At 27.3% G+C, this 24,197-nt stretch overlaps 2 protein-coding genes across 2 annotated transcripts in view; one reads left to right on the plus strand and one right to left on the minus strand.

Annotated features, from left to right (window-relative positions):
- The window catches only part of mEFG1 (mitochondrial translation elongation factor G 1), a 32,425-nt gene extending 17,083 nt beyond the window's left edge, over positions 1–15,342 (minus strand). The window contains exons 1-9 of the mRNA XM_087169258.1: positions 15,123–15,342; positions 13,288–13,317; positions 11,218–11,337; positions 9,604–9,941; positions 7,075–7,191; positions 3,733–3,806; positions 1,571–1,647; positions 947–1,101; positions 94–172 (exon numbers count right to left, since the gene is read on the minus strand). Of these exons, the coding sequence (XP_087025384.1) occupies positions 94–172; positions 947–1,101; positions 1,571–1,647; positions 3,733–3,806; positions 7,075–7,191; positions 9,604–9,941; positions 11,218–11,337; positions 13,288–13,317; positions 15,123–15,182 (1,050 nt within the window). The 5' untranslated portion in view covers positions 15,183–15,342. The remainder of the gene's footprint in view (positions 1–93; positions 173–946; positions 1,102–1,570; positions 1,648–3,732; positions 3,807–7,074; positions 7,192–9,603; positions 9,942–11,217; positions 11,338–13,287; positions 13,318–15,122) is intronic.
- A 97-nt stretch (positions 15,343–15,439) lies between these two features.
- Positions 15,440–20,773, plus strand: RpL29 (ribosomal protein L29). The gene is made up of 4 exons (XM_087169259.1): positions 15,440–15,532; positions 15,801–15,843; positions 18,422–18,486; positions 20,642–20,773. Exons 2-4 carry the CDS (start codon positions 15,807–15,809, stop codon positions 20,741–20,743), a joined length of 204 nt encoding a protein of 67 aa, XP_087025385.1. The 5' UTR covers positions 15,440–15,532; positions 15,801–15,806; the 3' UTR covers positions 20,744–20,773.
- Positions 20,774–24,197: the final 3,424 nt, after the last annotated feature.

Genomic DNA, 24,197 nt, shown 5'->3' on the forward strand with positions numbered 1-24,197 from the left:
GTTTCTTCTTATTTTGCAAAATAAGTAATGCTAAAATAAAATAAAAAAATAGTTGATTCTAAAATGAGTTCTCAAAGTAGAGCAGTAACTCACTTCTAACTTAAAAGCCAGACACAGGAAAGGGTTTGAGTCATCTCTGGCTGGGTTCATCAAAATCTTTTCAGGATCAGAACTAAGTTGAAACAATAGAGATAAGTTTGATTAATACTTTAAAATTTAGGATTAAAACAACATCATACACTTCGATATTATCAAAAACACAAACCAACATAAAATAGTTTTGGAAAAATTATGAGAAAATTGAAATTCTTCGTAGATGGTTCTAAGCACATTAAAAAAAAAAAGATCCAGATTTCAAGCGAGAGTTCATTTTCGTATTATTTGACCCGTAACTTAACAATTATCTTAGGCCTTTAAGTCAGAGGGTTAGAAATGCAAGTTAACATTTATTTATTTTTCTAAGTCTTTTGTGGCTTTCAGTGGATGAAGATACTAAGAGACAGTCTTTGAGTGCTTAAGTGAAAGAAGCCCCCAAGCACACTTGGCAACAAACACTCTTCAAATAAAGTTAGATATCCTCTCTTTTATTAACTGAGCTACATTAAGAATTTATAGCTTATTTTTAATAATTCACTAACATCAAATTCGAAAGGATGATAACAACTACAACATAGTCTTGTTTTTACACTGGTATTTTCCGTAGAGTAAGATACATTATTAAGAAAAGTAATTTTAAGCAATAATTGCATAGGTTTTGGCATAACTTTGATTTCTCAACACTTTATCTTGAATTTTATTCTTGTCCCAAGTTTAAAAGCAAATGTAAATTGCCCACATATGAGTAATTTCATTAAATAAGGCAGTACACAGAACTATTGTTCAACAGAGAATATTGTAAATTCTGAATGATAGCAAAAAACTTTTTTTTACACCCTAATAAACTTACCCTTCACCTTTAAATGCATAATTTTCCACTTCAGCTGGGTTAGGCAAATAAGACAGAACAGCATCTAATAGAGGTTGAACACCTTTGTTTTTTAATGCTGAACCAAGGTAAACAGGAGTAAATTTTCTTTGAAGGCATGAACGTCTTATGGCATTCTGTAAATAACATAAACTATGCTTTAATGTATGCTAATTAAATCAATGATTTAAATCCACAATTAGATGAAGACAATTATGAATGCTACATTTATAAATATTTATTATTTTTAGTCCTCACAAATTAAGGATTAATTTAATTTCTGCTAATATATTGTTTTTGATATTTTTTTATAGATCAAAAATTTTTTAATATAGAGGAAAAAATGAGTGCAAACTTTTTCCAACAGTAGTCATTTAAAAACTATTAATCACGAATATAAAAAATGAACTTTTTACAAAAACGAATCAAAACTAGTATTACCTATATGAACTAGTTTGTCCTTAACAAATTCAGAATAATTTTTTTCTTTTTCAGCAGAACAAGTAAAATATATTGTCTTAACTCTGTATACAGAAAACCTTATTCTGAAGGTTAAAAAGGTAAAATATGTACCTAAACTATTTAATTAAGGTAAAAAATATTTACTTGAATATCTTTTTCACTAATAGGTTTTTCTTCTAGAAATAATTCTCCTATAGTGTCATCAACATTTGATAGATGTTCTAAAGATAAAAATAGTGCATGCAATTAATAATTGAAAGATATGAATATGTAATTCATAGCATAAAAAATGAAAATATTTTTTATGATACAATTTAAAATAGAAACAATATAGTGAAAAAACATATTTTTCCTGAGATTAGATTTTAGATAGACATTAACAAGTTTTTTGAATTTCAACAAGCAATCAGCACAATACATAGAATATTTCATTGTATACATGCGATATATGGTGTTTTAACAAAAAATGCTCCAATGAATGATTTAAAAATGTGGTTAATTATTTATATTGCCAGAATCCCCTCAAATGTCAAAAATTTTTACCATTATAATTTCACATTGTGTCTCTGTCATTCTCAAAACATTAAACAAATGTATAAAACATGTTCAAACAAAAACATTTTTATTACATGGAAGCGTGAGAAATGAGGTAAAAATTTTTAAAAGTGAGTACGTAATAAAATATTTGAAAAAATCTTCACAAGAAAACAACAATTAAAACAAAAAAAAGCAAACATTTACCATATAAAAAAAGGGGAAAAAAAGAAAAAGAAAATCATTCATTTTATCCAGACGAGATAAAATCAATTCAAATAATGTTATAGTGATTTAGAAATATAAATGAAATATAGTATTTTAAATGCAAAATGAAGTAAATAAAATGTCAAAGATTACTTAATATCAGTGATCAACGTAATTCTACAACAAAAAGCAAAAATACATGTACTATGAAAGAAAAAATACATGCAATAAAAAAACAAACTTTCAATTTTACATAGTTAGGTTTTAAGACAAAATGTTATGTTGCCAAAATCTTGTATACAAGAAATGCTACATTGGGTGCTTATTCATATCTCTATGGTATTCATGGATAATTTTTAAAAATATTTGCTATATGATCCCTTGGCAAGTATTAGTTTTCTTGAGAATATGGAATAAAATTTTAATAAATGCACTAAAGATACTAAAAAAATTGTCAAAATCTAGACAAAAAAAAGTTTGATTGGCATCAAACTCTCAAATATATGCCATTTAGCAGGCGGTAAAACATTACATGACCTCACATGCCAGGTTTCAAAGTTAAGGAGGAAAGATGAAGGAATTTAAACACAGTTATTTTGACAAATGAGAAATTGTTTTAGATGTAATTTTTTATGCTCAATCAAATCAGTCTAAATATGGATTGGACCTATAGTTTAAAAGTTGTAAGGGTTTTATGAATAAAAAATAAAATTTAATGACAAAATTCAATGAAAAATTTTACACTTGAATATTAAAATGGAAAATGATAAGTGATGACTGTATCGTCTTTTGTTAACACAGATGTATTACTTTTAAGTTAAACCAGCTACTTTATTAAAAAACGTTCTTATATTTTAGTCAATGTGAAACTAGCACAGTAAAAAAATTATAATAGCGCTCAAATTAGCTTAAAAAACTGACAGTAAAAACACTTTCAAAAATAAACTTGATAATCTATGTATAAAAAAATTCCAAGCAATTTATAGTTTATATTGATTTTTTAAAATAAAAGCCTTTTTCTACCAGGGAAAAGAAATTAAATTGATTTTTGCTTGAACGAGTAACTAGGTCAGAAGAAACCTTTTTCAGTAGCATAGAACTTATTTTGCTATAGTAATATTAGAATCTATTTACGCTCTGTTCATACAGTATTATGATTCTCCTTGGAAACATTTATATGAAATATGGTAAGTATTATTTTCTTCAAAAACAAACAATAAAAAAATCTTCAACTCATTTTGTTGTATAAAATTGCACTTAGTTTTAATAAAATTATCGACCATATTACTTTAAATTTGATCATTACACAAAGAATTTTATAAAACATTTAGAGTTTAACTCTAAATAACCAAAAAGATACTAAAATAAGAAATTTTTGACAAATTAAAATAGAACAGAAAATTAAGATTCAATAAGAAAAAAAGAAAAGAAAACTGGGCTTTATTACAGTTTTAAAGAAGGTCACCTTCTTTGGTTGGTGATAAAGCCCAATTAAAGTTAGATAAAGTTTGGTGATACATAAAACTTGGTAAGAAATAAAGAAAGAAGAAATAAATAAAATTTACCAATTAGTTCTTGTCTATGAGCTTCCATAGAGCTTTTTAAATCAGATGGAACTTCAGCTTCCCTCACAATTTCACTGTATAAAAAAACAACAAAAAAAGCAATACATAATTAAACCTAATTGAAATAGTTAAAAAGCTTAATCTATTACTTAGAATATCATTATTAAAATATTTAATTTCGTGCAGATTTTAAATTAAACAATATTTAAATTATAACTATAAACTAAATATTAATTATAAACTAAATCGTAGGTAGGCTTGAATTTAAAAAAGATATTTAATAATTTGTTAAAAAATCAAATTTTAATCATATGACAATGGCATAGACATTTTTAATAATTTATATATACTCAAATTATTTTGCCAAATATAGATATTAAATAATAAAAAAATAATAGTTATTAAAAAATATTTCAAATTAGTTTAAAAAACAAACAAGTTAAATCTGTATTTTTGTATAATGCATATTTCAAAATGTATGCTACTTATTTTGAAAACTATCATTTAAAGTTCATAAAAAAAAGAATAAAATTTGGTTGTACCCTATGAACTTTCCAGTCTACCCTTTTAAACTAAGTTGAGAATTTAACCTACTATACCAATAAAAATAATTTTTGATAGGTTAATACAAAGATTTCTATCATACCTATTGAAGTTATTTTTTTTTATTAAATTTTAAGTTAAGAATGAACGTATCAAACAACAAGGGAGTTTCCAGTAAGAAAGTTTAAAAGCATTTATCCAATATATAAAACTAGGATAAGTCTAGAAGTAAAGAAATGTTGATTTCTATATAATCTAGAGCAGGGGTCCCCAACCCTATGCCAGCGGGCACCATGGCGCCCGTCGATCGATCTAGGTGCGCCCGCTGCTTGTGCCCAACGATAAAATATTTCAGTTTTCCATTTTCCCAATAAATGCTATGCAAATACATATTGAGGTACTCTGGTTCAGTAATGGCAAAGTACTTGATAGATTTCTACATTTAATTGGAGAAATAAAAAATTATCTTGCAGCCAAAAATCAAACATTTTTGGAACTGAGAGATCCTCTTTGGCTGGCAGATTTGTCTTTCATAATGGACATAATGGAAAAAACTAAATAATTTAAACTTGGAGCTGCAGGAAAAAGACAAACATAAAGCAAAAATGATAAAGGCTATAAACTCGTTCAGAGCTAAGCTAGTTTTGTGGATATCACATTTGAAAATGAAGTCTCTTGTGCATTTTCCAAACATGAAAAAAATGTTAGGTGACAGTGAAATTGACTTATTAACATTTGTCATCAACCTCCAATTGTTTAAAGATCAATTTAAAAAGCTCTTTCAACAATTTAATATCATCGAGCCTTTGATAACTTTTTTGTTAATCCTTTTACCAACCAAATAAACGTTACCGTAATAGCAACATACATTTCAGAATTTCTTCGAGTAAAGCGAGAAGAATCGAAGATAGAAATTCTGGAATATGATTGAAGGAATAAATTCCATTCTTAAAAATAGCATGATATTCTCCCAATTATCTAGCGCTGGCCAGCGAAATGCCATGCCTAACACCACATTGACTGTATTTTATAAATAATTTTTATATTTCATATGTTTTGAAAGCAATTTAGTAATTATTTATTTTTCACAAGAAAATTAATACTAATTATATTCATATGTTAAATTAATTTTTAAAATTAAATTTTTTTGTGCACTATATGTAGTGTGTAATATTACCTATGTCTACCAACTATAAATTTATCTTGAAAAAATAAATGGTGCCCGCCATTCGACCAATATTCTGGTATTTGCTCTTAGGTACAAAAAGGTTGGGGACTACTGATCTAGAGTCTAGATTACATAGAAATCAGCATTACCCTGTAACAAATCATTTTAATTAATGGTACGCTTGAAATATATGTGCTACATATGAGCTCTTTGTGTAGCACACCAAATTGTCTTTAATTTAAAATCTTTTAATTTTTATTTAATGTCCTTTTTCTTCAAATCTCTGTGTGATTCAAGGAATTAAAATTCAAGTAGCGAAGAAGCCCTAGTTTTAGAAGTGTATATATATATTTTTTTTTGCAGAGTGTCCATTAGAACTCTAAGCATGTTCTGTTTTAAAATCATTTGGAAAAGAACTTTTAAGAAAGTAAAAAACTTTCTGAAAAACAAGTATTGCTTAGAATTTAATTAAAAATGAAATATCTTGATGCTATAATAACCTATTATTTTAAAATTTCTTCTTTGTTGCACTATTGCAATTGTTCTAATTATTAAAGTTGGACATTTTAAATTAAATTGGTTTTTGTAATAATTTAAGCTTTAAAGTAAAGATCCGATTATTTGATGCTCATCCACACAACAACTGACACCCTTTTTTGATGTTTGTTAAAAAAGTTCCAACAAATGTTTCATTATTATTACAGTTAGTGTTATCATTTACTGTTGTGAGGACAAATCCAAAATATGGCCACTAAAAAAGAACAGTTTAACAGAAAATAAAAATGCATCAATTTTTCATGATTTATGATAGAAAAATAAAACACAAATGTATTTTTAAAAAAAACTTTATTATAGCATATAGCTACTACTTATTTTGAGTAATTTTACCAACAGTTTAATGTTTATACATTAAAACATGGACTTATAAAGATCTGACATACTGAGGGAGTTGGTTAAATTGGGCAAAACTGTCATTAAAAATAGAAAAAAAAATTAATTATTTTATAAAAAATATTCAAGCTGATAAGAGAAAGAAACATCTTTTCTTACTTTTTTAAATTATATTCCTGTTTGATATGAATGTCTTATGCCATTAGTCAGCTAAATTTATTTTTATTCATTTTAAGATAAACAGAGAAACCATTTAATCAGAAGAAAAAACATAATTCCATTTAATAAATCCTAGTGCTTGGAATGGTTGGGGCACAATGAAAATTAAAATTACATTTGGTACTAAAATGTAGAAATTGAATAAAATTTTTTCTCATTCAAGAAGATGTTTTGGTAACGTCTTCCAAAAATAGTTGAGGTCAAGAGTCTTATTATATGAATCTTAATTACTGAAGGCTTATTAGTTTGAAGTTATATTTTTAAATATGAACAGTATTTCTAATTTAACATTCTAGTTCTGAAATTTTTTTTATTTACTTTATTATTTACTTAGAATATTGAAAAAAAATATTCTTAATTCTGAGTAAATGTTATTAGATTGATAATATTACTTCAGAAACATTTATGAAAAGTTTTTTAATCAAATATATAAATAAGCATAAAAGTAAGTGAGTTTTATACAATAAAATTTAATAGAAATTTAAAGATTGTGGAAAAATAACATTGAGAAATTATTTTACCCATTGTCTCCTTCATAATACAGAGCTTTGCGATTAATTATATCTATTACACCAGTGACATTGCTTTCAGATCCTATTGGTATTTGAACTAAAGAACAATGCTTGCTTAGCTTTGATCTGAAAAATAAAAATTTTATAAGCACCACTTTTAGGAAGCAAAAATAGAGTTATATCTGCAACAATTGAATCTGACATAGACAGAAATGGCTCATTATTTTCACAAACTAATAAACCATTTCTGTGTTGCCTCTCACATTAAACTAAAAGTAAAAGGTGATTGCAACAACAATCAGGAGTTTATTTTTGACAGATATGCCAAGGAGGTTTTGGAAAAAAAGCTGAACTTTATATGATAACAAAGAACATTAAAAATATTTCGTCAACATTATAAATAAAACAACATTAGTCACTAACTAAACTAAAATAAGAACTACTATTTAAAATAATTATAACATAAAAACTAAATAAAAATTACTTTAAAAAATATATTAGACATAATCAGTTATTTCAATTTAAGTTATATTACTCTCCTGCTATTGTATATCCCGATGTATAAGTCAACCTGTTGTATCAGTTGACCTCCTATATTTAATTAAGAAATTTCTGGCATGTTGGGTGTATAGATTGATCGTTGAAAACAATGAATATGAAAATTTCTAAAACTTAAAAAAAAAAAAAAAAGTCTACAAAATTTTTTCAAGTTAAAAATATTTCACATTGTTCAAATGCTGTGAGGCGAACAGTTACATGATACTAGACGCATGGCAAAATGTGGACTCAAATGTTATTGCAAAATCTTTCAAAAATGTGGAATTTTGAATTCTTTGGATGGGTGTAAAGATGATTTTTTGTGGGACTCAACAGATGAAGACGAAAGTAGAATCCACTGTGAAATGGGATTTGTATGAAGACACTTCTAACGTAATTGAATCCGACACAGATGATGTTCTGGAATCTTTAGATTTGCAGTCTTATGACATTTTTTTTAAATTTTTGATTGAGTATTATTTTTATGAAATATTCTTGAATAAATTATTTAAACTTTTTGAGTTCTTAATTTTTTTCTGGACATAATTTGAAGCATGGTTTCTAAAAATAACATTAAATAATGAGAGAAAGTGCAACATTAGCTGAACATAACGTATTAAAAAATTATTTAAAGGGAAAAATTGACACATATTTATCTCATTGTTTATAATGAATTGATATTTCACGATTAACAAATGTTCAACTTTATTAACGGTGTATAAGATGACCCCCTGATTTCTGAGATTAGACTTATATAACCAGGATGGATGGTAATTATTTCAAAATATCATTACTTATTAAACTCCCATTTGGAATCCTTTTTAACTAAAAGTAAATATTAAAATTTACTATTCCATCTAAATAGTATATTGGTTTTTATTTTTTAAAAAATCAGAACTTATTATTTTTATAAATGTGTTTCACTTATTTTGAGTGTCTTTCTATTTCTGTGTTTCACTTATTTTGAGTGTCTTTCTATTTCTGTGTTTCACTAATTTTGAAGAAACTAAACATTAAAAAAAAAAATAATAATAAAATCTGAATGATCACTGTTATCATTAAAAAAAAAAATTTATGATTATTCATTGAACGAATATCATTGAACTATACAGAGAGATCAATTCAAATTTTATAACAAATAATCTTCTTCATAAATGATTTGATTTCATCTTTTAAAATTATTTAAAAAGTATTCAACCCCAATTTACCCTAATTATGTTTAAGGTCAGTTTTTTTCTTTTAATATTATCGTGAAGTCCCAAAAATTTCGAAGTCACAAATTAGGAAGAATTAATAACATAGTACATACATTTTTATAGAATTTGTGGATTGTACCTCAGTCTTACATAATATAATCGAATTGTTAATTTAGCCCTTTGATGAAAATCAGATTGGTCATTCATACTGTATATTTAGAAAAAAAGAAAAATTGTTGAATTATTCTTATCATTAGATCTGATTATCAGGATTCTCTTGCACTTTCCAATCAAACTCATTTATTTTTAAATAAAAGGGAAATACATATTTTTAACGCCTACATATTTTTAGAAATAACAGATAAAAATACAAATGATACAAATAAAAATTATTAAAAATAGTAGAATTCATTACAAATTCAAACGACTGCAACTACAAAGAAATCATATTTTTCATATTTTAAACTTATTAAAATATATATATATAGAATGTATAATATGTCATTAAAGAAAAATGTGTTTTGTTATAGCAAAAAGATATCAGATAAAGATATCTATAAAAACTAGATATCAAGTAACAAGACATTAGTTAACATTATCCTCACGTAGTACAAAGTAAAAAACAGATACCAAGTAGTATAGTTGTGAAAATCAAAATTATACAGTGCATATAGACAATTTAGCACAGAAAAGTATCATTCATTATATTAACCCAATAATTAAAGAACAAAAATTCAACAAAAAAAGAGAAAGAATAGAAAACCTACTGAACAACTAGTGTATCTGAACTAAAAATAATACAAACCTCATTTGTGAGACAACTCTCCAAGGGTCACTGCCCATTCGGTCCAATTTGTTAATAAAAGCAACACAAGGCACATTATATCGAGTCATCTGACGAACAACAGTCATAGTTTGTGATTGCACACCACCAACAGCACAAAGTACCAAAATGGCACCATCTAAAACTCTCAAGGCGCGTTCTACTTCAACAGTGAAGTCGACATGCCCAGGTGTATCGATAATATTGATGTTCACCCCTTTCCACTGAACATAGGTTGCCGCTGATTGGATAGTAATTCCTCTTTGTCTCTCAAGTTCCATGGAGTCCATTTTAGCACCAACTCTATCTTTACCTCTCACCTAAATCAAGGAAATAACATACATAAATGAATAACAAATCAACAAACTAATAGCCAACTAAATAAGCTGACATTTGAAAACATAACTAACATAAACATTGGCAAATAATTAAGTATAGATTCTTTTTCTTCCTGCAATAGTTAAAAAAAAAGAAAGAAAAAAAAACATTGAAAAATAAGAGTAAAAAAGGCTGATGAAAAATTAAAAACAACAATGGTAGAGCATTTGTATTGTTATTATAGGGTTTTTATAATTTATTAAACAATTTATTAAAATCTAATAATTTTTGCATAGCATTTAAAAAAATCAGATTTTTTAAAGAAATATAGAACAGTTTTTTTCAGAAGAGCTAAGAGATGAAAAGTTCTGATATGTGAACAATTGAAGAAGGGTGGTTGATTTTCGAGGGATTTTCTCCCTTTATATATCCTTTTAAATAAAAAAAATTCTTCTTCTTTTTCTCAGAATAAAATTCAAAAAATTAACAAAAAGTTAATTGAATATAAGAGGGATTGTTACCAAAAAATAGTGAGTACTAGAAAGAAAAATAGGGATTCAGGTGATCATTTTACATAGGAATAAGAAAAAAACATTGTTAGTTTTTTTTTCATTTCAGTCTTATTAATTAAACATTTTGCTACATAAATTGATATGAACAAACTTAAATTTGACTAGAACAAAATATCTTTATACAGATGTCATTTTACCTGTGATGTTAATAGAAGAAATGAACCTTTGTGCTTTCAGAGTTATAGTGATACATACATGAGATAAAAAGTAATACAGTAAATAATATTTTGTGTGTGTGTGTGTCTTACTTCTAATATTGAAATAAATACTTTCCTATGTAAATATTAGCATTCAAGGAAATATGATGCAAACAAAATAAAATTAGAGCTATAGTTAGAACATTTTTCAATGTATTTTATTTTTTCCAACAACTAATTAAGTATCAATAATTTGATAATATTTCTATTCCCTCTAAAAACAGACTACTCCAACTATTGCTATAAAGTTAATTTGTAACCTTTATATTGATAAATGTATTTTCATAACTTAAAATAAATTGTTTGTTGAATATGTTACTTAATTTTTTAAAATTTCATTTAAATATTTATGATAAAAATACATTTTAGATGAAATTACACTTTTTCGCAAAGATAGGTATTATGTTAGGAATCCTAGATTGGATCCTCACAGGCTAAAAAAAATTTTTTTTTTCTCCTTACTAAGAATACATATAAATGTATGTAATACAACTGCATAGCATACATACCTCATGCATTTCATCAATTCTTCCTGTGTAGTACAGTAAACGTTCTGTTAATGTTGTTTTTCCAGAATCAATGTGGGCTGAGATACCTATGTTTCTGATTTTTTCAACTGGTTTATGTACCTATGGGGATAACGAGAAATCTTACTTTTCAAAAATGAGTAATACCAGTTATTTCTAAAAAAATTAAATAAAAATACTTCAATATATAATAATTAATTACTAATGCAAAATTCCATCATTTAGAAATGTTATATTTGCAGACTTAAAAAGTTAATGCTCAAATATAAAAATTGAGCAGCTCTGCCAAATCTTTCAACAAAAAATAGGCACCTTTTAAGTACTATTTTTAAGCACTATATACATTAACAAAATGCAAAATAATTTTTAAAGACTTTAGATGATCATGAGAAATTAACTAGTTTCTGACAAAGAACTCTTTTCTTGATTATACTAGCTGTTTTAAAATGATCGAGAAATTTTTTGGTTCCATATCAGAGGGTGGAAAGTGAAGTCTGAAATTGAGAATACCTTGCAAAATGCAGCATGAGAAGGCAATAATCTCACCAAACCAAGCTCAATAGACGCACATACGGACTCACAAGTATTTCATCAAACATGTAAAACGATTGACGCTTTCAATACGCTATAGACCGACATTACACCGAAATGAATTGTGAAAACGTTGAATAGAACAATGTGAAACCCAAACTTTTGCATAATACATGGCGAAAATCGACAGGGTAACGAAAAAAATCTTTTTTAAAAAGGGAAAAGTAAGCACTTTTTAAAAACACCCGAAGAAAAACGCACCTTTAGGAGCTTTTAAATAACAAAAATCGAAAATAAGCACCTTTAAGAGCTTTTTAAAAATGCTACGCACCATGTAATAATTTTTGCAAAAATAAAACTTGTTGTCATTTACACTTACTCTAATTTTTAGTAAATTAATTTAAATTTACAAAAAAAAAAGAATTGGGTGATATGGATGTCACACAACATCTCACGCTAATAAAAAACGGAATTTACAAATTTTAAGATAACAAACACGAATAAACTTGACTAGAAATGATTAGATAAACAAATGCTTTATGCACTAGAGAAAATAGTATCAGTCTCTTATCTTGGGTTCAACATGACTTTTCATGTTTCCACAAATATGGCAACAAAATTCCTCTAACCACAGCTCTATAATGGGTTAAATCAAAATAAAACTACTCAATAGGAAAACTTTTGCACTTATTTAATACAGTAGCCCAAACAGTTAAAGGGTTTACTTAAACTCAATTTCCGAAAATTTTCCTGTCCAGTACTATTTTTTACTATGAAAAATATTAAAAACCAAATTTGCTTTCAAAATATATTTATTGAAATCAATACAAGGCATTTTAAAAATGACTAAAGGGTTTGAAAGTTAATTAAGAAAAAGTGGAAGATAAATATATGGTTGGCAGCATTATGTTTCGGAAATAAGAGTTTACAATCAAGTTTCAAAATAAATTATTAAATTTGTCAAAAGATGTCATTGCTGACTGGAAACCAAATACAATAATATAAATATAATACAATAAAACAGAATTTATAATATCTTTACTATGGATAATTAAGTATTAACATTGGTGCTAAAATGCACATCTACACTTTTAAAAGAGTTATAGATAAAACATACAAAGAGCAAAAATGACTTTCATCATGCATCAGAGATGTATCATAATTTCGAAGGAGGTAAAATTAAAATATATAGTTACAATTACTTACATCTGAATTTTTTCTTTTCTTAATTTACTATATATCTGTAAAGTAATTGATTCTTAAAAGAAAAAAAATTACTGCTCGTCTTAAATTTAGCCTAACTTAAATCGGTAATGATTTGCGAAACTTTTCATTTAATTGAATCAAAGTGGAGAGTTTTTTAAATTTCAAACTATTGAGAGAGACATATACCCATTGTCACCCACGATGATACCACCTATGTTCATGCAATTGAAAGAAAAATATGAACATCAGAAAGGAAGAAGAAAAAAAAAATTTGAAACTAAATCAATACACTTTTTTAATAAATTTACAACTTACAGTAGTAGAAGCCCATCGAAGAGTAGATTTCTGGAAAAAAAAGAAAAACATTAGAAACAGATATATTATTACAGACAATAAATATAAACAATAGAAGAAATTTCAGGTTAACACACTAAAACTACCTAAATATTCTTTTTGACAATTGACTAAAATTTATTATCAACCAAAACTCAAAGCTTAACAATAACTATTACTCCTAGTTAAACACAATCCTTAAAAAAAAGAGAAGAAGCTGATTGCACAGCCACTTTCTATAAATCATAGTACACATTAAAATATTAGTAACGACAGTTCAGTTCACAGGGTCATAAAACTAAATCCGTCAAAAAAAGGTTTATTTATTAAGATAAAGTAGGTTCTTCTGTCTGATTTTATAAAGGTTAGATTCTTCGTATCTAGGCATGTGATATTCCCAATATTAGATCAAAAGTTATTCAGAGCGTTCACTTTCTTATATTGCGCATTGTACATTATAAGACGATTTAAAATTAGATGAAAAAATTCTGGGAACAAGGAAACATATAGAATCAAAGGCATAATGAAAAAATTCCATTCTTGATTGCGATTAATGATTATATTTACTGATCTACTGAGACTGTCTTAAGGACGTATTGTGATCTACCCCATAATAATCGCCAAGTCTCAGTAGCATCTGGGCAGTGGCTAACGAACTATATAAAAAAAAAAAACGTCATAGAAGGGGACCAATTTGGAGTGCATGACTCGTAACTATATCAGGCAAGCGCACCTCTACATGCTTTTTTTAAAACATAATATACCTGTCAATTGTAGTTGGTGCTATACTTCATGATATGGATATTTCTGAATTTTAACACACCTAGAAGGCTATTCCTTTTAATTTTGAACCACGATGTACATATTTTCATTTAAAATTAATTTAACAATTATTTGGCAGCAAAATTTGGTTTTAAAATGAATTCATGTGTCTCAATTTTGAATATTATTTTGTATGTTTAAAAATTAATTTGTATATTTTAATTTAGTGTATACAAGATCGTCCCTGATGCTTAGCCTTTAGACACCTGCTAAAATTGAACACTTAAGTAAAGATTCTAAACCTAATTCCGTCACTAATTTCTTTAGATTTGTTGTGATAAAATTTAAACGAAAATTGCATCTTAAGTACAGGGTCTGATTTTTGCAAGGTCAGAAGGGGCACTTGCAAAGACCCTCCACACATTAATATTTAAAAGATTTTAATTTCACATTTTAGTTAAGGTAGGGCCTTGAGATTCATAAAAATGTTACAGTAGTTAACTTTTATTGAAAAAGAACACTCAATGAGTTGAAGTTAACTTTTGGTACAGGGAAAAAGTAGCTGTAGCTCCAACTTATTTTTAATTAATCAAAAAACTAAGGCTCATTGTGCTTCGTTTTATATAAATCATGCATAATAGTCGTCTTGCTTCGCTCAGATTCTCAGTCGTTGGGAGCTTATCAGACAAGAAACTGATTGGTGCAGCTTTGAGACGCATAATTAACGTAAACGTAAAATTTTTATCAAAATATTTAAATTATGATGATCCCGCCGTGGAAACTTTGGGACCCTTTAATCAGTATCTACCCATCAGCTTCTCATAATTGTGTCCTGTTAATGTATAGATTTAAAAATGAGATTTCAATGTACCGGCGAAAACTATGCATACACAAAAAAAAAACTAAATGCGATTTCGAAATGATGCCAAAGGGCAGTAAAATTATAATTTTACAGTAAGAATACAAAATTAAATTGAAGGAGATATTTATTTAATGCTAAAGAAAACATTATTTATGTCCTTGTCGGGTTCTAATCATTACATAAGTAACATTACCCATTGCTGTGCTTTTATTTGTTTTAAATAAAAATGGATCTTGAAGCACTTCCAAACCATTTCGAGGTATCTTTATTTAATGAGATTATTTTATAAATAAACTAAATATATTTAATAATGCTTTCCAACTTCAAAGGTGAGATTAGCGGTGAAATTTCACATGTTCACCTCGTCTAAATAGCAGACGGTTTCAAAACAGAAACAGGTTGCCATCGATGAAAGTACAAATTTTTATTGATACAGAATCTAAATTGATACAGAAGTAGTATTCATGAATACTTCAATCAGTAGGAGCAAAACAACTCAGAAATTGACTTGGCAAATAAATTTCTTGAACGCGTGGTTCTGAGTTCTGTGTAAACTTGTATAAGTTCTAAATTATCGAATTTTATAATTATAAAATAAATAAGGTATGTATTTATTAATTTACTTTTGCAAATAATTTCGTTTTTTTAAAATTATGATCTAGTTTTATGAAAAATGTGTTTTATGTTAGTGTTAACATGTGCAGGCGCATATAGTTATGCTAAATCGTGAGGATTTTGTAAAGCCTAATTAATATTACATAAACTAATTTACTTTGGAAATTCATGTGATGAAAGCTGTGATATTATTCCTATAGTTGTGCATTTTGTAGTTAATTGACACTATCCTTATTTATCTCTTATTGAATTTCAGTGAAGAATGGCCAAGTCAAAGAACCACACCAATCACAATCAAAGTAAGTATCATTAATCTTTTTTAAATGTACTGTGATTGATGTTACTATTATATGCTTTACACATATTTATAAAATATTTAGACTATACTTCAGTGACCCTAAAGTATATTTTCTCTGGATAAAAATGTAAATTTTTTATTTATATTTGCCTGCTCTTATTGTTAACAACTTGTCTGAATATTTATTAGATCATGTACGGGTAAACAGTTTAATGTTATTCGCATTACTAGTGTTTAAGTTTATACCTTTTGAGTTGGTCCCTTTCTGTGATGTTTTCTTTTAGTTTCTCACTGCCACGACTTGGCGATTATTCTGCCTCAGATCACGATACGGAAATCTCCCCTTGGGTTTCCTTAGATTTTTATTTTTATCGATCTTAAACAGAGTTTAATGCCTTTCTGAAAATGTTTAGATTAAAAGTTTTTATTTGAGTACAAATCTTGATAAATCTTTAAAAATTATCTTTGTTGCCAATCTCCTCAAATTTTCAGTGATGCTTGAAATCAACTTTAAAATCGTTAAATAACTGTATAATGCTCTCAAAAAGAAGATATCTGTATCTCGGTATGTCTATTGGTGATTGATGGGAATCTAAGGGTATGTTGGCATATTCCTTTGGCGATTGTTTGGTGCTTCAGATTGCGGTGTGAAAATATCCCACAACCGCAACAAAATTTATGGACATTGTGATCCAGGTTTGATTGGTATTTTCTCTTGTATTTTATCTAGTTTATTTATAATTGTTATGTATTATTCTTGATTAGTGTAATTTTAGTAAATACTTGTCACAAACTTGGTACAGTTATGCTAATTTCAAAATACTAAACTATGATATTTTTTAAAAAATTTGATATTCAAGACATGTGGATTAAATATTTAAAAGGATCTAATGGTAAATTTTCTCATATTATTAGATTAAAAAAAAAAACTTGGTTCCAAGAAAAAACATCAATGATACTGCTAATAAGTTAAACTTTTTTATGTTAAATGCTTTAATACACGTAATGGTATCACTCAATTTAACAGGATACTTGACTGAAAAAGTATAGTATAAGTTACAATTTAGATTAAACTAATCTTTTGTTAAGATTAAGTAAATTCTTTGTGTTAGCACCACTGTTATGGAGAGGGCATTTAATTTTTTATTGATTATGATACTTAAAGCTTTTATTCATTTTGAAGCTTCTCCTTGAATGAAGTTTTTAGTTTGATTGTTTTAGCCAAGCTAAAGCAATGTTAAATTTAATGTAATATTCTGAATGATAAATAATAAAATTTTTAAAGATTCATACACTATAAATAAACTGCACATTTTTGTTTCATTTAGTAATTCATTCATTCATTGTTCCAAGTCTCATATTCGAAATTCTCAAGACTTCTGCAAGTCTCAAAAATAATTATTTTTAGGTTTTTGATAATTTTTGCAGACTTAAGCTATTTTATAAAATCATAATATAATAAAGTACAGCTGAATATCAAGTTTGATGGCTATGCACTAACCTTGATTTTTGGAAATTTAAACAGTGTTTTCATCACAAAAAAAAATGGGTCAGAATGTCTCACTCTTTCTCAAAAACAGGTTGAGATTTCAAAAAGTTAAGTGAGATTTCTAAAAATTAATAAAAAACAAAAAAAACAAAGAGACCTGGAAAAAAATTCATTTCTTTAATTATAATACATTTTTAACATCTTCTAATATTTAAAGCATTGAATATTTTTGCTGCACATCATATGGAAAATGTTCTACATCTACTTTTTCATCAGCTATTCTCATTAGGTTGCTAAAATGCGTACTTGTTTCGTTTTGATTGTTTCTACCCACATTTGTTTCATTTAAGTTTTGGAGTAGAAGATATTGCCTTTAAAAGGTATTTGTCCATCTTATATTCATGTGCAAAAAATTTGAACGTCTTACATGAAGAAACCTTACCTACGATAAACACGTGGTTGCAGAGAAATGCGTCCAGAAGAACAATACTGGTAAATAGGGAAGCTAGATAATGGGGCAGATGTTGAAAATATGTGATGAAAGATCCAGCAAGAAAAGTGAAACAGATTTTATTCTAAACGGCGTAATGAGAAATTTTTTTCAAAATGCGAGAAATTCGCAAATTTTAAGATTGGTTTATAGAGTGTGCGAACTTCTCGCGGTAATAATTTTTTAATGCGAGAAAAGAAAAAATATGCGAGCTTCTCGCATTCTCGCGATGTAGTGAAAACACTGTTTAAATATTTTAGTAAGTGTTACATTTTGAGATATTTTAAAGCAATACAGTTTAATACTTGTAGTAAGTGCTTAGAATTTTTTTTGTTGAATTATTTGATTAAAGAGTTATGAACTCTTGAATTTTATCTAATTGGTACATTTATATTATGGCATCAGAAATTATTAATAATGATAGTTAAAGTTTGTAAATATACAAGTAGTAATATACAAGACACAAATTATATGAGTAGTTTAGGAGCTAAGCAGGAAACTTTAGTAAGATAAAGCATTTCATAAATTTTAAAAGACTTTTCAGTTAGTAGGTTTTACTATGTATACTAATATTAATTCATACCACTTGTTAATTTTTAGATCGTAAGGACCACAGAAATGGCATCAAGAGGCCATCTAGATTTCGTAAAGAATCTATGAAAGGAGTAAGTTGACAATTTATTTTGTTAATTTTGCTCTATTTACTAGTTGATTTACAAAAAATAGAATATGTGTAGATTTTATATACTATTCACCAACAGTTGTCATTATTTTTAGTATGCCGTCTTGTTGATTGACTTTGCTTATCTAGTTTTATTAGCTTATTAAGTGTCTGAAAAGTAGACAAAAATTACTTTTTTCCTGCTTACTTATATAATAATAAATTATTTGTCATGTGATTGGTTTATAACCTGATATAGTTGGCTTATGAGCTATGAAATTTCTAATCTTTGGGGGTTTCTTTTTGGTGCAATTATATTTCGTAAATAGATTCTTATAAACAGGATTTGATGAGTAAGAGGTTAACATACAACATTAGCTCTGCATTATCAGGGTTTTTTAGATTGGATTTGCTGGGCAGGCAATCCCATTTTCCTTTAAATGAAAGATTCCATCTGAATGTATTGAAGAAAAAGTAAATCTACCCACGTTTTCTTATTGTTTTTGCTGCCTTTTTTCCACATAATTTAATACTCTTAATGCAATGTTAGTATAGTGTGTGGGCTTCCACTTTTTGATTTGTTTGCTCCGTGATGATTATCGCAATTTTGCAGCATTTTGTGATTGGTATTTTATGGATAAGAGTGAACACACAACATTAGCTCTGCTTTATCAGGGTTCATTCCAGACGGGATTTACTCAGCGGATCTTCTCTTTTGCCCTTTAAACTAAGAATTCCACACTCACTAAACTAAGAATTCCCACAGAGAATTTTTGGTACTCTTTGTGCAATGTTGTTACAATGTGCGAATTTAGTGTTCTATCATATTTTCATGTATAGCAGCGTTTGGAATTCTAATTATCACTATTCGATTCAGGGTGTTTTATTGTAATTTCCTGCTTGATGATACCATTTTCAGAAGCTGAAATTTTATCAACAGGGATCTGTCCATGCCAATCTTACTACCATTTGTCGGTACCTTCACAAATTCAACTTTAAGAAAATACTTTTTCTTTAAATTTTATTTTTGTGTCCCGCTAGAAATGATAAACCATATTTTTACCATATTTTTGTATTGATTTTTTGAAGTAATTTTTAATTTTCACAAAATAGGTACCTCACAGAAAAACCTAGACAGGCCCCCGTTCAACCTTTCCTACACGGTTTTTCTCATTCAATGTTTTTAATGCAATGCTACAGTGTGTACATTTCGAACTTTGGTTGTAACTTTTGATGTGATGATTCTATCAGAATTTTACAGCGTTTGATAATGGTTTATGTTTAATGTTGTATCATATTGCGATTTACATGCACATGTTTAGAATTTAATGTTGCGGTTCATATTCACGCGATTTTAAAATACAGTATTATCGATACTCTTAGAATAAACGTAGTGGTACAGTTTTCTGTTAATTGATTTCTTCATTATGATAGATGTCTGCAGTATCTGAAGCTTAAGAAGTGGGCTCCTATTTTCAGCAAGTTTTTTCTTCAGTTCAAATCAGTTTCTATAAAGGCGTGATATTCTACAGGGGTCTGTCTAGGTTTTTCTGAGAGGTACCTATTTTGTGAAAATTTAAAATTATATTAAAAAATCAACATAGAAATATGGATTTACTGTTTCTTACAGGATACAAAAATAAGATTTTAGGAGAAAATATTTTGTGAAACTACTGTTTTTCCTAAAGTTGAATTTGTAAAGGTAGTAAATTTGGCCTAGCCAGACCCCTGTTATATCATTTTAAATCTTTTTTTTGCACATGAAATTTTCAGGATTTTTCATTTTGTTTCACTATCACCCATAACCATTTGAAGCATTATTACAACACATATTTTTAAAAATCCAAAATTACATTCCTTTTAAAGCCAATTTATAGAATGTGCAAACTTAACCACGTAATTGTTTTATTTTAAACTAATGATAGAATTAAGAACTCTATTCTGGATGTCTTGAAAGCTATGCAAATACTTGTAGACATTATTTTGATGGGTGCTCTTTTCAGTTTCTAGCATCTTGTCATTTTTAAGCACTGGCATTACATTTAAAGCTAAATTGTTTAATATGAGCTTAATCTATGTTCCGAGACTCTAATTATCGAGAATACTGTAAAAATTTTAAGAATTTGCTGATGTTTAAAAGTATATTTTTTTACCTCTAGGTTGATCCTAAATTCTTGAAAAACTTGAAGTTTGCTCGAAAACACAACAAAAGGCATCAGAAGCAAGTAAAAAATGTAGAAGTGAAAGCAGCAAAGAAATAGAAATTTCTTAAATAAATTTAAAAAAGCAAATCTGCTCTTTTTTTGTGGTGTCAGATTCATTACATATTTATACTTTATAAGACTATTGTTTTTCTATATTGTTTGTTGGTTAAAAATTCTTTAACCTTCATAAGAGCACACATTTACATTCTCAAGAATTAAAACCTTTTTTAATTTTCTAATAGTTTTCATAAGAATTTTTTTTTTTTACTAATGTCTATACATTAGTGTAAAATGTTTCATTCAAATAGTATCTGTATTTATAATTTGCAAGCCAAAAATAATTGTGTGAAATATATCAGAACCTGCTAAGTAGAAAAGTGAGAAAACTTCAGCTCTAATTTATCATTGATTTTTTTTATTGAACAATTTTATAAAAACAAAATTTGTTGAAAAATATTCTATAATTCATCATTAGCTGAGTAACTAATTTTAGCTTTCACAATAGGGATTAAACCAATATGTTTTATATATTATACTCGTTGATAGAATCAATTTAAAATGTAGAATTAAAAAAGTTCAATTCTGGTATTTCACCCATGGATGATTATTTGGGGAGAGTGGTATAACTAAGTAGAAAGCAATATAACTAGTTACAGTATTAAATTTAAGGTTTCAAGACTTTTTTCTTTTTTTAGTTAAATGTTCTCAAAATGTTAGTGGTTCTAAAGTTTATGCACTGATGTAGAGGGTAAATGACATTTTTCACAGAGATTTCTTAGTGAATAAATAAATCATGGTGTACACTGCCTTACAATTGAAAAAAACGCAAATGCTTTTCTGTTCATTTCAAGCTTTTTAATTTAAGTAGATTTTTGTTTTTAAATGTTTGAAAACAGAAAATGACTTATCCATTAATAATATCGCAAATGCTATCAAAAATATGTTATGCATGTATATTTATATTATTCAAGTGCTGTTCTTTTTGCTCCAAGGAATAATATTTGAAAGTTATGACTTTTCACAAGGTTTTTTCATATTCAAACTTTTTTTAAGCATCAGAGTAAGAAGAAACATTTATTAATTGTTATATATTATGGTAGTTAACTTCTACAAGTACTATTTACTTATTTTGAAACTAAGAAAATGTTCCCAATTCTACGAAAAATTAAAAAATGTCAGTAACGAATTTGAATATAAATTAGTATTAATGCAAAATATAATTAAAATTTCATATATATTTTAAATAAACTATTATTATTTTAAGGAAAAGTATTTCCATTAAAAAAAGGAATGACGAAAAATGACAGGTACTTACAGGGTTGGAACAGTTGCTCCAAAGTGAAATTTCTGCTCCAATCCATTTTCCCCACAATTGCACCAAACTGATAACATTAGTTAGGCAAAAGGTGTGACTTTGGTGCCAAATTTTGGCGAAAATCAAATTTTGTCCCAAAACAAGCAATTTTTGTTTTTAATCTAAATCAGTGATTCTCAACCACTGTGCCGCGGCACTTTTGTGTGCCGCCAAATTCTTAAAATGTGCCGCCAAATATTAGAAATGATACAATAGAAATTAATGCTCTTTTTATTACAAGTGAAGTTTAAACTAAAGAAAAGTGTATAGATATATAATATCATATATATACTTTTTATAATTTTTCCACGCTTTAACCACGTGAACAATATTTGTCGGCAATTGTCTTGTCTCTGACAATCTTAAAATAAGAAGGAAGTGTTTAAATTGTCTTTGACACACAATTTTAAATAATGTTGAAATTAGTAGGAAATTTAATGACTATTAAAATTATTAGTTAACAAAGGCTAAAACAAGCTAAATACTAACTTCCAAGCGAAAATAAAAGCTAATCATTAAAGTAAGCTATGCAATTAATAGTTATAAAAACAAATTAACAAAGGATAACTAGCAAAAAAAAAATAAGCTAACATAATTAGCAAAAAACTAACAAACAAGAAATCACAAAAAATAATAATTAATGTAAAAAAACTAACAGTTAATAACTATGGAAAACAAGCTAACAATTAATAACTAGCAAAAAAAACTTACTAACTAATAAAAAATTAGTCGAAAGAAATAATTAATCCCTTAATAAATGTGCTGTTGTAGTACATATTATTTTATTTCACATTCAAAACTTTTATCACAAACTATTTAACACAGTGTATTATAGGTAATTAAACAACTTTTAAACTAATTTTTTTCATTGTGTGCCGTCAATTTTCGAAATCTTTAAAAGTGTGCCGCGACAAAAAAAAGGTTGAGAATCACTGATCTAAATGTTTACTTAGAGGACAGATTCCCTTCCATCCCATTGAACAAATTAAATATTTAATATACAGTACAGAACCCGTTATCCGGAAATCAGAAAACCAAATAACCGGAACGAAATTCGATAAATTTTCTCGCCATTTTTAAAAAACAAATTTTTTTCCTCATAAGATTTTAGGATTTTTCTTTCTTTTTTGAAAGATGTTTACCTTACCATCATTTTAGAAATAATCATTAGTGTATTACTTCATCGTTTTTTCTTCTTTTTAAGATTTTTTTAGTTGGGTTTAACAATAAAAAAAAAACGGCTTTTTGTAGCGATTCAGTTATCCGGAATAGCAATGGTCCCGATCGTTCCGGATAATCGGTTCCCTACTGTACTACAACGAATTTCACATATAATCAATTTTAGTTTTTATTTAAATGTTTATTTAGCGGACAGATTCCCTGCCCTCCCATTGAACATATTAAATATACTATAACAAATTTCATTTATAATAAGAACATATTGGAATTGAAGATACAGTGAATCCTGTGGGAGCATCCACTCTACATACAGTAAAATTGTTTTTAGAGGTTACCTTCACTGTCTTCTAAATTGTTATCAAATGTACATGATTTTTCGCAAACTATTTTAATTTTAGCAAACTTTCCTGATCGGTGAATAGAATTCAGCATCTATAAAAATTACCCCAACTGATATAATTAGTGTAGAAACAAATTTAGCAATTATGAATGATAAAGCTATTTTAAGTAAGTAAACAATTATAAGTTAGCATTTAATTTTATACCATAACAATTAGTTAGCTTTAAAGAGTGAAAAGTTTGTTTATTTTGGTTTCCTTATTTGAATTTTTCCACATTTGTTGTGTATGTTTTGCTGGTTGCTGGGAGAGGTTTTAATGGTCTCTTAAAGGTTTTCTTTAACATAAGGTCTATGGAAAAAATTCTGAGCCTCCGCATTTAAAGGGTTGACAAAAAATCGAAATGGTAGGATTTACTATAGAATCCGTACAAATAGATTACATCCAAAAGTGACGCATTCAGATTATAAAAATGCATATTGTAATATATTGAAAATCGAAAGAACTCGTGGAAGTGATTTGAGAAAAATTGTAAAACAAGAAATTACTTTGAGACCAAGGTGTCTAGTGATTTTCCAATAAATCTTAGGCAAATAGTTGTTACTTGAATAAAGACCATGTTAAAATGACGAACAATGCA

Source organism: Parasteatoda tepidariorum, chromosome 8 (genome assembly GCF_982258835.1).
Source record: "Parasteatoda tepidariorum strain Cologne lab strain chromosome 8, Ptep-v5.0, whole genome shotgun sequence".
NCBI classification, from domain to species: Eukaryota; Metazoa; Arthropoda; class Arachnida; order Araneae; family Theridiidae; genus Parasteatoda; species Parasteatoda tepidariorum.

Coding starts and splice junctions, on each gene's coding strand:
- RpL29 (XM_087169259.1), top strand. CDS start 15,807: ATGGCCAAGTCAAAGAACCACACCAATCACAATCAAA. Junction 15,844..18,421: donor CCACACCAATCACAATCAAA/GTAAGTATCATT, acceptor GTTAATTTTTAG/ATCGTAAGGACCACAGAAAT. Junction 18,487..20,641: donor GTAAAGAATCTATGAAAGGA/GTAAGTTGACAA, acceptor TTTTACCTCTAG/GTTGATCCTAAATTCTTGAA.